The 12,555-nt window shown below is 47.7% G+C and overlaps 1 protein-coding gene across 12 annotated transcripts in view; it reads left to right on the top strand.

Annotated features, from left to right (window-relative positions):
• The window catches only part of PTK2 (protein tyrosine kinase 2), a 234,875-nt gene that overhangs the window by 146,054 nt on the left and 76,266 nt on the right, over positions 1–12,555 (top strand). For 5 of the 12 annotated variants that reach the window (XM_044914687.1, XM_044914686.1, XM_044914688.1 and 2 more), the window contains 2 exons: positions 6,985–7,068; positions 8,043–8,060. The exons of 6 other annotated variants lie outside the window; for them this stretch is intronic. In XM_044914687.1, the coding sequence (XP_044770622.1) occupies positions 6,985–7,068; positions 8,043–8,060 (102 nt within the window). The remainder of the gene's footprint in view (positions 1–6,984; positions 7,069–8,042; positions 8,061–12,555) is intronic. One more of the 12 variants, XM_044914685.1, reaches the window with a different exon arrangement.

Genomic DNA, 12,555 nt, shown 5'->3' with positions numbered 1-12,555 from the left:
TTTGTCTGCTTATTGACTGGGACATCAGTACTTAGTTAACTCTTTTTAAGTGAGTCAGTGGATGCCTGAGCAAGGTGTGGAGACAGGCCAGGACTTAGGAATGCAGTTCCAGGAGCTAAAGCAGAAGGAAGAAGGGCAGGAACACCCCGAGCTTGCAGGGACACGAGAGTCGCTGGGTTCTCAGATGATGGCCTGTGAGGTCATCACTGTGAGTTGTTCTGGATGCTACTGTGGAGGATTGGGGCAAGGAGCCTGGAAGCTCACCAACAGGAAGAATGAGGATCTAGATAACTGAAGACCGTTTTCAACTCTTGATGGATCCCTGGTTGGGAAATGAAGCAGAATCCTGACTTTGAGAGAGGAGGGACCAGGCACTCATTCTTATTTCCTTGCAAAGTAAATGTCAGTATTTGACCATCTTAATTAAGATCAAAAATTATAACCCACATTGAATATATGGAGAGTTTATCTTTGAAATCTAGACAAAGTTTCCCTATGAAAATAAATGTAACGCTGAGAGATTTAAAGAATAACAGCACATTTCCCTGGGCACCTCATTCTGAGGGCCTAAAGCAATTGTTTTTAGCCTAGTTATTAAGTTTTTGGAAACGTGCATATTATAGAGCTCAGGTAGGACCCAGAGGCCAGTGCTTGCAGGAAGGGGCTGTGAATGCCGCAGGGAGGGGCGTGGCCTACGTCCTGGACGTGGCTTGAGCCGGGTGCGCGCGTGCGTGCGTGCGTGCGTGCGTGCGTGCGTGCGTGTGTGCGTGTGTGTGTGTGTGTGTGTGTGTAAATTCTCCAGGAACACAGGGCAGTGAATAAAGCTGAATTTTAAATGTTTTGAAGGCGTAAACTCTTGTTTTTTTTGTTTGGTTCGTTTTTGTGTTTTGGGGGTTTTTTGGTTTGTTTTTTAGACCTTACTGTGACAAGAAGTACAGGGCCACACGTGGTGATGATGCCACCACATTATGAACAGGGCTCCTGTTGAATGTTTCAGTTACATAAAATGGGATCAGAGATTGTAGAACATTTTTCTCTTTTGTATTTCTGCCATGAAAACCGACATAGTGACCTTTTTCTGTCAGTAGAAATGTTTGGTTTGATTCTTTCTGCTGAGCCCTATGTGATGGTACTTTTTCAGTATTTACTGCAATTTAAACAGTTTTAACTTTGTAACAGATTCTTTGGTTCAGTTGTTAATCATGCATCATCATTTCCTTTACTACTTTTAGGTTTTTCAACTTAGTGACTAAAAATTATTCTAAACTAAAATATATTGAACAAAATAAATGTTATTTGCTTTCGGCTGATTCATTATAAATTTTACAAGTCACTTATATATACAAAAACAGTTTGTGAACTCTAAAGTTCTATAAAGTACAAGGTGGTATGTACCTAGTCCATAATAATTGTTGCACTTTTCCTCTTCCCGGGGCCTCTGAAATACCAGGTCTGTGGCTCGCTTGTCGCTGTGCACAGTCTCGTGTAAAACATGAGCAGGTATTTATACAGGAACGAGGCCCAGAGATGATGCCTGACTTGTTCACGTGCGTTATCTTGTTTAAACCTCAGGACACTCTTCCTCGTGCTGTTTCCACTTTACAGGTAGGGAAATTAAGACTCAAAGTTGAGGTGGCCTGGCCCAGTTCACATAGTAAGTAATAGAAAGCCTGATTGAAACCAATGTCTTGAACTCCAAAAACCACTGTCTTTACATTGGACTACACCGAATTGTTCAGAAGCTTAGTGACTTGCTATGTGGAAGGGAGGACTGGTTTGGAAGAGTCCGAGTGTGACTGCATGCATTGTAGTCTGTCCCCCCATTTGTTAAGAATAGCATAGCGGTGACTCATTTCTGACATTCTTCTGTTAAAATTCGAAAGTCTGCCCTATACTCAGGTTTGAAAGAATTTCTTTTGTCTAGTTTACATGCTAGCTTCAATTTTGACAGTGCTGTGATTTACAGGGTAGTAGTCTCTGCCTATTGCTGAAAGCTTGATTTTAACACTAGCTTTTGGGAATTTTTTTTAAGTTCCCTAATTTAGAGTATTAGCACCTAGTACATGCAAAGTTAATTTTTGTAAATTAGGTGCTCTGTGACATAATTTAATCAAATCGATGATGCTGATTATTTTTATGTGCAGGAAGTGTAAGTGTTGGATGTTATTGACTTGTTCCTAGTACCTGGCTTACCCGAAATTCTTCTCATTTCAACGATCACGAATAGGGTTCTATAATCAGTCTCATGTTAGGAGAGACTTTTAGCCATTGAGAGGTTCACAGCAGTGTCTCCCTCGGTATGGTCAGGATGGCTGATGGTCCGGTGCATGAATGGCCGGAGCACCCCACTGTGCTGGCTTCTCTCCACCACCATTATTAGGTCATTTGAACTCTCTTTGCCTCTGCTGAGATTTGGGCTACCGAACCATCTGCCTCTCCTCTCTGGCTTCTAAAGGAATTGAGAAAAATACTCTGTGGAGTCATATGGGTACTGAAATATCTATGTCATATATTATGGTCTCCAGAGCTAAACTGGCTTCCTAGTCCTAAGACTTGAGTTGGACTTGACCCCTCGGCTGCAGGGGTCAAGGAGGCCTTGACATGTGGAGGCCCCCTGCAGGGAGCAGCCTGAGACACATCCCAGTCAGAAAAAGCCCACATGAAAAGCAGAACAATGAGTACGAGAACAGACTAAAGAGGGAATTCACTTTTCCACACTTTCCAGGCCACACGAATCTGTTACCTTAGCCCCGTGCACCTGTTTCCAGAATGGAGCGTACGCCCACCTTCCCCCTAATCAACCTCCACTAATAGGGGGCAATGCAGTGCTTTATCTACTGAAGAAATTGTGTCACTTACGCTGTTGTCCCCCATACTCTGGGTCTGGCTAGGGACACCTCTGTGACGCTGTCTGAACATGCTCCTCTTGGGCCCCTGCATTTTATTTCCCGGGCGCTGCTTATTAGGATCAAGGGAAGTTTGATCAGATTCAGGCTCAGTGATTTTTTTTTTTTTTTTTACAAGAATACATCTGATTGTCTCTCTTCATGACATGAAGACTGACCAGTAGATTTGGTCAGTTTGTGACCATCCATTATAAAGTTCCTGTGAGCATTACACCCGATGGCCTTTGTGGCCATTGACTTGCATGTCTGGATTCTGTCAGGGGCCGCAAAGTGGCCACACCTGACTTCTGCCACGTCTTCGTTTATTTAGCTATTATACTTACAAAGAAGGCTTTTCCTCGGCTGTTCAGTTACCCTTGAGAAATGCTTCCTGCTGGAAAGACAAGAAAACTACCTCGTTCATTCCCTTTATTTTCCAGTTTTTAAAATGGTGAGTTGCCTCCCTGGCCAGATCTTATTCTTCTGTGCTTTCTTTTTTTGAGCATCATTATGAATTTGTGGGTTTTGGTATTATCAGGGGCAGGGGGGGCTCCCATGATCGACCCAGGTTGGATGATTGCTAGGGCAGTTTCCCCCACGTACATCGTCAGCCCTGACCATCTGAGCAAAGGAACGGGCCTGAGACGTACGGTCACAGGGACTGCTGCTTTACTTGTTAGTAAAGACGAGCAGGAAAGCGCCGACCCCTCAGACTGACCCCGGCTGTGCCAGCATCTTGAGAAGTCCCATGTGTCATCTCCCACCCTTCACTTACATGTAATCCACAGCATCTCCTCCAAGCCTCTGGTCACCTCCCCTACCCAGCACTGGCCCTGCCCTGGGGGCGCCGCTGCCCCACCGTCCTCATAGCCACGGCTGTGGTTTCCCTTCAGAGCCATTGTCGAACTGGGCATGGAGGTGAACTCAGTATCCTTTGCTTCTTGTTAACTCTTCCAGACTATTCTCCCTCAGAAACGCATGTATCAGAACAAGACTCTCCTGCATTTCTGGCTCACTGCTACCCCCAGGCACCCCTCCAAGTTCCGGGTGATTTCCGTGTCCATGGGAGAGGATTCTTCCAACCCCTAGCCCTTCTGAGCGGGGCTCTGGCTCTCTTCTCGCGCCCCTACAACAGAACTCTGCACGAGAGGCTTGCACCATCAGTCTGCTGCTGGAGATAGCCCTTCTCCGGCTTCCTGCCTCCCGGCCTTGCTGTTGGCACCCCACTCTGCATGTTGGACGACCCCAGGTCTCAGTCTTCCGGCCTCTTCCCTGCCGCCAGTCGCCTCCTTGGGGATCTTCCCGTGTTTCGTGCCTTAATTATGCTGGCGACTCCCAAATTGTCATCTTGATCCCAGAAGCTTCCCTAAGCTCGACTCTTGCAGCCAACTACCTCTTCAGCACGTCCACTCTCGGGGCTCACGGGCATCTTACTATGCTGGTCTCCCCACCAAGCATGCACCTCTCAGTCTCCCCTCTTAGTAAGTGGTGGTTCCTTGCTTCTGGCTGATCGGACCAGAGTCTTTGGGCCTGTTCTGGTACTGCGCTGCTTCTGCCTCTATATTCAGTCGATTGGCACATCCTAATGGGCTCAGTCCTCTGAATATATTCAGTCCAGCTTCCACACAGCTGCCGTTGTTCAGGGGCACACACTCTGTGCCTGGTTTGTTGCAGTGGCCTGGCAGGTCTCCCCGCACCCTTTAGCAGCCCCCCAGGAAACCTTTGAAAGCTAAAGCCGATCACGTCACTTCTTTCTTATGTGCATCTGCCCCGTGTCATTCCCAGTGACAGCCAGAGCCCTGACGTGGGCTCCCTGGTGCGCACCACCACTGACAGCATTCCCCACCCCCCTCACTCTTCTGTCGCCCTGCCTGACCTCCCTGCTCCTGGGCAAGTGGCCCAGGCTCACCTCTGCAGAGCAGGGCCTGCTCAGCTGCTGTTTGTTGGCCCAGGTGTTTTTACTGCCCTCTCCCTCTGCCCCTCAAAGGCTTTTTGCAAGTGACTCCTTCCATATTTAACGTTGCAGCACCACTGGAAAATACTCCCTGCCCACTTCGGCTCTGTTTTTCTCTGTGGCACTTAGTATTGACACACCAGGTAATTTACCTTTTTGTTTATTGTTTTTGCCCCATACTAGAACATAAGCTGATTAAGGTAGGAGTCGGGGGTCTGTTTCACTGCTGTAAAGCAAGCATCTACACAGTGTGCCCCGCTCATGGTAGGTGTTCAATAAATGTAAAGTAATCCTCTTGAATAAAATAACGTACCTAAATAAACAGAAGAGTCCTAACAGCATTTTTATTTAATGATGTGGGATAATCTTGATATGACTGAAGAAGAGTTATATTTTTTAAAAACTATTTGCTTCTTAAGTCAATATAAAGAGTACTCAGGTCAGTTTCGAAATAAAATAAGCAATAGAAAAATGGGACTAGCTCGCACTTACGTGGTGGCTGCCCCGGGCCAGGTGCCTGGGGAACCCCATGGGACCCTCTCCACAGCTCTCTATGGGGGATGCCTCTGTCGCTGCCTCATTTTACAAATAAACAAGTTCGGTAACTTTTCCAAGGTCAAAGAATGAGGAGGGGAGCCCGCATCTCAATTCAAATATGTGTCCTTTGTATTCTTTATGTTTCCGTAATTCCACACCTAAAGAATGGGTTTAAGAACGGTAAAATGAAGTCTCTCATATTCTTTACTGGGATTCACCATGTTCGTATTTTGGCCCACTAATCTTCGCTCAGTTTTTCCCCCTGGAGCCATTTGAAAGCACTTGCGGGCATGTTGTGCCCCTTTACTTACAAATGTTCCAATGTATATTTCCTAAGACCAAAGATGTCCTCTTACACGATCACAATGTAATTATTGAAATCAGAAAACTGACTCCTGACAGAATGCCGTCACCTCCCCCCACCGTCTGGGTGCCTGTCTCTCCTGTCACATCCCATGGAGCTCTTGCCCCTGCCCTCATCCTCAGCTCCAGGCCCGGGCTCCTTCCGGCCTGACAGCACGCATTCAGGCTTTGCGCCAGGCCCCTGGTCTTAACCGACAACCACAGGGAGCTGCACCCTCCTGATGGCGGTGGAAGGTGAAACCCTCAGTAACGGGGTCAGGATCACAGCACAGCGACTGAAATATCACTACGTTGTCTGTTTCTGTTCCTCTCACTTCTGTTCCTAACACGTTGATACCGTCTGTAAGTCCCGGCCATCAGTTGATCCCAGCCCTGCTCTCCCTGGGCCACCCCTGAAGTCCTTTCTTGAGGGGATCCCATGGGGATGTGGTTAAGTGTTCCATGTCTCCTGTGTCTTTTCTGTCTTCAAGAGCTACATCTCCTGTTTTGACTTCACTTTGACAGAAGCCCGCTGTTCCCCATACCATACTGTAATCGTTGCTTCTCCACGCAGCTGTGCTGTGCTCTTGGCGGGCTGGGCGGCAGCCAGCGTCCAGGGCAGAGGCGACTGTCACAGTTGACAGTATGTGAGCGAGGCAGTGAGTGAGCAGACGATGTTAGGGGGCAGGGGGCTTTTCAGCCTGGGTATTCAGCCATCCTCATCGCTAGTTTTGTGTTAAAGTCATTTATTTCGGGTGTACATTTAAGGTCTGTGAGTCTGTGTCTTTGCTGATAATTTGGGGAAAATTGCTCATAAAACTCTTCCACAAATCAGAATCTGCTAGTTTCTGGCAATTTTTTCTTTATGATGAATGTCCACAGGATTCTTGAATTATTTATTTGTCTTTGTTTTTTGTCTTGTTTCGTTTTGGTTCAGTTTTGTTATTTGTAAAAATGTTTGTAATGCCTTCACGTGGCTGGCTCTGCAGAGCTGGGAGACTCGTGCGTCTGGCTAAAAGTTTCTGTATCTAGTGCTAATCTTTGCTAAAAGAGAAACTTGTATTTTAAAATATTAGTATGTTTTTTAAAACGGAAGTCAATCAGAGTGAGAAATAAAGTATGCCAATCGTGAAATAAAAGCATTGCAGTTCTGTATTTGCTTTTATAGAGCTGCCTTAAAATGTGTAACATAAGTTTTCTTTTGTATTTTTGTATGAAATAATGTGTTTCTATTTTTCTCTTTCTTCCTCTTGCCTCTTTATAAAGGAGTCAGTCCCTGCCAGCATAAAGTTAAGAAAGCTAGGCGCCTTCTCCCTTTGGTCTTCTGTTCCCATGAGCCTTCTCCTACGGGTACTGCGCTCGCTCGCGCCAGCTCGCACTAACCGCCGCGCCCCGGCAGCGGGCCTAACCGGACGCTTGTAGATTGTCCCGAGCAGAGTGTGCCTTAACTGGGTGTCCGCGTCCGGGCTGTCTGCCGCTCAGCAGCCATATGGGGGCGACGGTTCACGTTGACCGTCTCTGGGCTGCTCTCCAAGAGAAGACTTTTTGTTTGCCTGTTTGCTGGTTTTTAAATGCATGACAGGGCGAGGCGTGGCTTCCTGGTTTCATTTGTGGGGCCAGCAGGTACCTCGTTTTACACTGTGTGTTTCCTAAAGTAGCATGCAGCTGAGTGAAGGATGGTCGGAGTAAGCCCCAGTCTGCTTGTCATGCTTTGCTGGCAGATACTCGGGGCTGCTGCAGAGCGGAGACAGCCAGGCCACTTGGATCATTTTCTGGAAAGCAAAGATTGTTTGTAATAATCAGAACAGGAATTTCTCCAAACGCTGCATGAATTTAAATGGAAACTTGACTTGTAGTACAGCTTATGTGCTGGGCCTGGCCGGGGGCTCTGTGTAATAGGAGCCCATGACTCCCTGGGGGAGGCTAGGCTTCACCAGACACATTGATGACTACTTATCTTCATTTTTATCTGACAGGATGCAAATTCCCTTTGAGGGGGTCCAGGCTATTTTTAGCATTTAACTGTGAGCGCCTATCAGATTAATTTTGCTCAGTATGGTAGAGACCAGCTTTACAGAACTGCCATGGAACTTTGTATGACATGTGGACAGGTGGAAACTCGGCATAATGCCCTTACACCAAGTAAACACACTCACGACTGCAGTCGCTCTTTTCATCTTTTGAATTAGACCTGGGGGGTGATTTTTTTGTTTTCCTTGTGCTTTGACTTACTTGTCTTTTTAATAGTGTGTCTCCCTCTCTCCCCTCCCCACCCTCCTTCCTCCCCCACTCTCCCTTTCTTTGCATGCTACCTGGATCTGCAGATGAAATTAGTGGGGACGGTAATATTTATTTTCACATTTGTGTTACTAATATGAGAATTATTTATTCATAAATATGGTTCAGTATTTAATGAAAGGCAAAATGTGGTTTTGATCTAAAACAAGTATGAAAAAATGATGTGAACAAATGATCTCTTAAAAATTGTTTAGGGCTTTGCCAGTTTCTCTGATGTCTCAGTGGTGTATTTGAGTTGTATATACACATAGTGAATTTTCTAGATTTCATGATTAAAACTTTAGGTTTCTAGAACAGTTGTCAAAATGGTACTAGTCAACAAGATTAGTTACACTTGAAAGCTGTAAATGATAGAAATCCATAGAGGATTTCCCAAGTACGGTGTGTGTGTGTGTGTGTGTGTGTGTGTCTATAGATATATATAATAATTCTTAGTTTGGGAGTGGGTAGTAGAAAGGAAGGAACAAAAAGTGATTTTTAAGAATCGCACACAAGCTAGTTAAAGAAATATCAGCAACAGTGATGAGGACGATTCTTCAAAGGTTTGAGGGTAGCACTTAAAAAACGAGAAATTTGAAAGTCACGTGTTGTGTTTTATGTTCCCCACTTCATGTGTTGCCTGCATGAAACTCTATACTCTTTACACTAAACTCAAATTAGGGAGGATTGCATTTTTCCTCATGATTAAAGGAGAGAATGCTTTTACTGAAGATTTCCCCTGTGTCATTTTCATGGTAGGATTAACTCGAGTAGTGAAAGATCTTAACTAAACATGACTTTGGCAAAGTGTGTCTGGGCCGTGGGGCTGACAGCATGGAGATCCACTCCTTGGTAGTTACCAGTTAGTTAGCGGCTGCTGCTGGCACGGAGTCCCCCGTGCACAGGCATGTGACTCCGGGAGTTGTCCTCTCTGCAGAGCCCGAGAGGGGCCTGATGAGCCCAGGGTGGAGAGACTCCCGAGGCCGAGGCCGCTGCAGGATGCGTGATCAGGAGGGAGACTCCAGCCCCCACTGCCCCATCATGTCACCAGCAGCCTAGTTGACTGGTCCTGAGCAAATTGCTTCATCTTGTGTGTCTTCATCCGTAAAAGGTCTCAGCGGTTGTTGTGAGGATTACTGTGAAAGCATGAGAATTTGAACAAATGTTTATAAACATGAGGTTATTCCCACATGCTCTATGTAATGAAACCATTTTCCCACGTTTTACTTTCCCAGTTCTGTCAATCAGATAGGGCAAGTATTTCTGTTCCCCATTTTATAGATGAATAAGCTGGGCCTTAAGGCATTAGTCACTTGGTCTAGGTCAGGGGTCCACAAACAGGCCCATGGGCAAGATACAGCCCACCTCTTGTTTTTGTATTGCCGCTGGAGCATAGAATGATTATTACTTTTTTTAATGATTGGGGAAAAATCAGAAGAAGAATAGTATTTTTGGCATCAAAACTCTATGAAATTCACATTTCAGTGTCCACAGGTGAGCCTTTATTGGAGCATAGGCACACCCACTTGTGTACAGAGGGCTGCTCAGGGGTGGGCAGGGGCCGCAGAGACGGTGACCAGCAGAGTCTGAAAGACCCGCTGTCTAAGCCGTGACCGGAAAGAGCTGCCGACCCTGGTCGAGGTCATAAAGCAGTTGATGTGAAAGAGCACAGCGGGCCCTTCCCAGCTGCCCAGAAAAGAGCTCTTCCCCTGCTTGCCAGGGCCTCCGGGCCGGTGTCGCATGGCAGTTACCAGGTGGGAGGGGAGTCCCACGGAATTGCCTGAGTGGTCTTGTCACTGTAGAGATGCTCTGTGGGACAGATGCCTCGTTCCGACTCCCTGAGGGAGGACAGCCGGGGGTGCAGGTTTTTAGCACTGCAGGTGTCCAAGCCAGGGCCCGAGCACCACCAGGGGAAGGGGCCCCGTTTTTCTGCCAGGCGAGCAGAGGAGGTGCGCCAGAACCACACCACCGACCCCCTCTTCCGTGGGAGGTTGAGCGGATCGTCAGCACTTGAGACGTGTGTGAGCCTGAAGGCCTTTGGGAGTTGCGCGGGCCCGCGCTCCCCAGACTTCAGCGGCCTCAGGCTGGGTGACAGAGCAGGAGGCTAGGACACTGGGCCACTGTGTCAGTGCTCTCTAGCCACGTGACAGCCGTTTACCTTGCTCTAAGACGAGAACTTGGTTCTTTTCTCTCCTGATTTCTGAGCTGTCAGTTTCTGTCCTTTTTACGTTGTCTTCCTCTCTTTTTGATTTTACCTAACCTTTCAAATTATAATGTTGTACAAGGTTTCAGGAATCTCCATTTTTAAAAATGTTTATTTTGAAATATTTGATTAATATTAATCAAATATTTGAAACAGTCTCCCAAATACACAGGCCCCCATCTGGTGAACATCTCTGGAGCAGAATTTTGCCTGTGGGGGGGGGGGGGGGGGAGGTTCCCAAAATATCCGTAGAGGAATATTCCGTAGTTTCATAGCATAAGGTATCTGATCTCACAAAGAAAAGTCCCCAGGGGTGCCGGGCTGGCTTAGTCAGTGGAGTGTGCGACTCTTGATCTCAGGGTTGTGAGTTCCAGTTCCACATTAGGTGCGGAGATGACTTAAAAGAAAAAACCTTTAAGGACAAGTAAGAGTCCCTGTCAACATTGTGGAGGATAGTACGGGATGAGGCTCTGTGCCTGAGTGTTGCTATGAACACCAGCCCACCACTGATCGGCACTGGGATCTTGAGGAACTCACGTGTGCCCTGGGAGCCTCAGTTTCCTGTCTGCAAAGCGGGATGATGTTAGCAGTACTACCTCATTGGATAAGCGATCACGGTTTCTAGCAGTGTCTGCAGTGTGGTGCGTTCTCAGTAATGCTGCCGCCATCATCCATAAGCGGGTCTGCCTTCCCTTATTTGTGCCCAGATCTAGAACCTGTTTCCTTTTTTTATGTTTCTTTTCCTTGTATCATGGGGGCAGGCAGTTTCAGGCTGGGCTCCAGTTTTTCAGGGGCCCTTAAGTGTGTAAAAATACCTCTCATGCCAGAATCATAAAATCCTGTAATCCTAAAAACCAGGGAAGAAAAATAGAGCCAAATTAATATTAAGAATTCTTGGAGAACTATGCCAAGTATTGCAACTTGAGAGCTCCTCTGTGGGTCACAATGACACTTTTGTAGGTCTCTGTCCCTTCAGCCGCAGTGGTTCTGCTCCATAAGAACCAGCTGCCAGAGGACACAGCACTGCTGACTGCAGTAAAAATTGTCTAGTCCTGTTACACCACAGTACACAGCCTACACCCCAGATGTCACCCTGAGTCATTCCCAGACAGCTTTGATATCCCCAAAGGTTCTATATAGAATTCACATAGCATTGAGAGGGAAAAATTACAGGCTCTTTCTTAGATTGTGTGAATTAATTAAAGCATCTGCAACTTGATTTTTCCCAAATCAGTGTTGTTTGCTAGCCTGATATCTATTAGCCATTTTATTTTTATGGCTTCAGAGTTGTTTCAGAGGTCGGGATTTCGAGTGAGGCTTTTCTAAAAAGAGGCTGTCCCAGAAGCCATTACAGTCACTCCAGAGGGGCCGACCCAGAGTCTCAGCAGGCAGGAAGCCCTCCGCTGCCAGGTTCCTCCCGTAGAGCCCGCAGAAGAAGCAAAACCGCAAGGAGCTACGATTTTGTGATCAGCTGTTATGTGCAGGTCCACACCTCGACTTTGTATGTATCTCCTGTAATCCTCATAACAACCCTGCAAGGTGGCTGTGTGTTCCCATTGTCCACATGAGGGCCCAACTGCAGCACAGACAGGTGAGGTGGCCTCGCGGGAGGGCGTGGGCTGCCCCCGAACGCAGGGGCTGGGCCTGTCCGGTGCACCGCAGCTCTGCCCCATCCGGGCTGCACGGCCCTGCACAGGCCACATCGCGTTCTTGCCTTAGCTGTAGTCCCCTCACCACGCGGTTGCAGTGAAGTCGTCCTCTGTTCAGCCAATACGGACCTGGCCCCTTCTCTGTGCTGGGTCCCGTGTTAGATGTGGAGAAGTGCTGTGCTCCCCTGGGCTCTCCGTCTGGAGCAGGGCAGACAGTGGCCAAGGAACCAAGGACTGCCAGCTAGCAGGTAGTGATGAGGACTGGGGAAAGCAAACCAGGCAGCATGATGAAGAGTGATGGGGTGGGGGGCAGGTCCGTTGGAGTCGAGGTCTCTGGCTGGGTAACACTTTGGCCGAAACCAGAATTTCTGGCTAAGCCGGCAAGAGCTCCAGCACATGGTAAGTCCTGGGCGAGAGGCAGCTTTGTGCCCTTTTCCATCAGGCAGGCAGTGACCCCACAGCCATGTGCTGTTGATTGATCCATGGCGTCTCCTCAGTAGAGCCAGGGCCAGGGGTTGGGAACAGGGCAGCGGGGGGAGCAGGCAGGGGCCGGGGGTCTGGCAGCTGTCATGGCCAGGGTCCTGCCACCCAGGTTCACCCACCGCATCTGGCCTCTGCAGGTGCGTGCTTTGTAGGAAAGAAGGCAGGGAGAGTAGCGTCTGTTGCTTGTGGAAATTCTGCCTTAGGTAGCTTTCTCAGGGGAGGGTA

This window comes from Neomonachus schauinslandi, chromosome 4, assembly GCF_002201575.2.
Source record: "Neomonachus schauinslandi chromosome 4, ASM220157v2, whole genome shotgun sequence".
NCBI lineage: Eukaryota > Metazoa > Chordata > Mammalia > Carnivora > Phocidae > Neomonachus > Neomonachus schauinslandi.
This window is presented reverse-complemented; position numbering and strand designations above follow the sequence as displayed.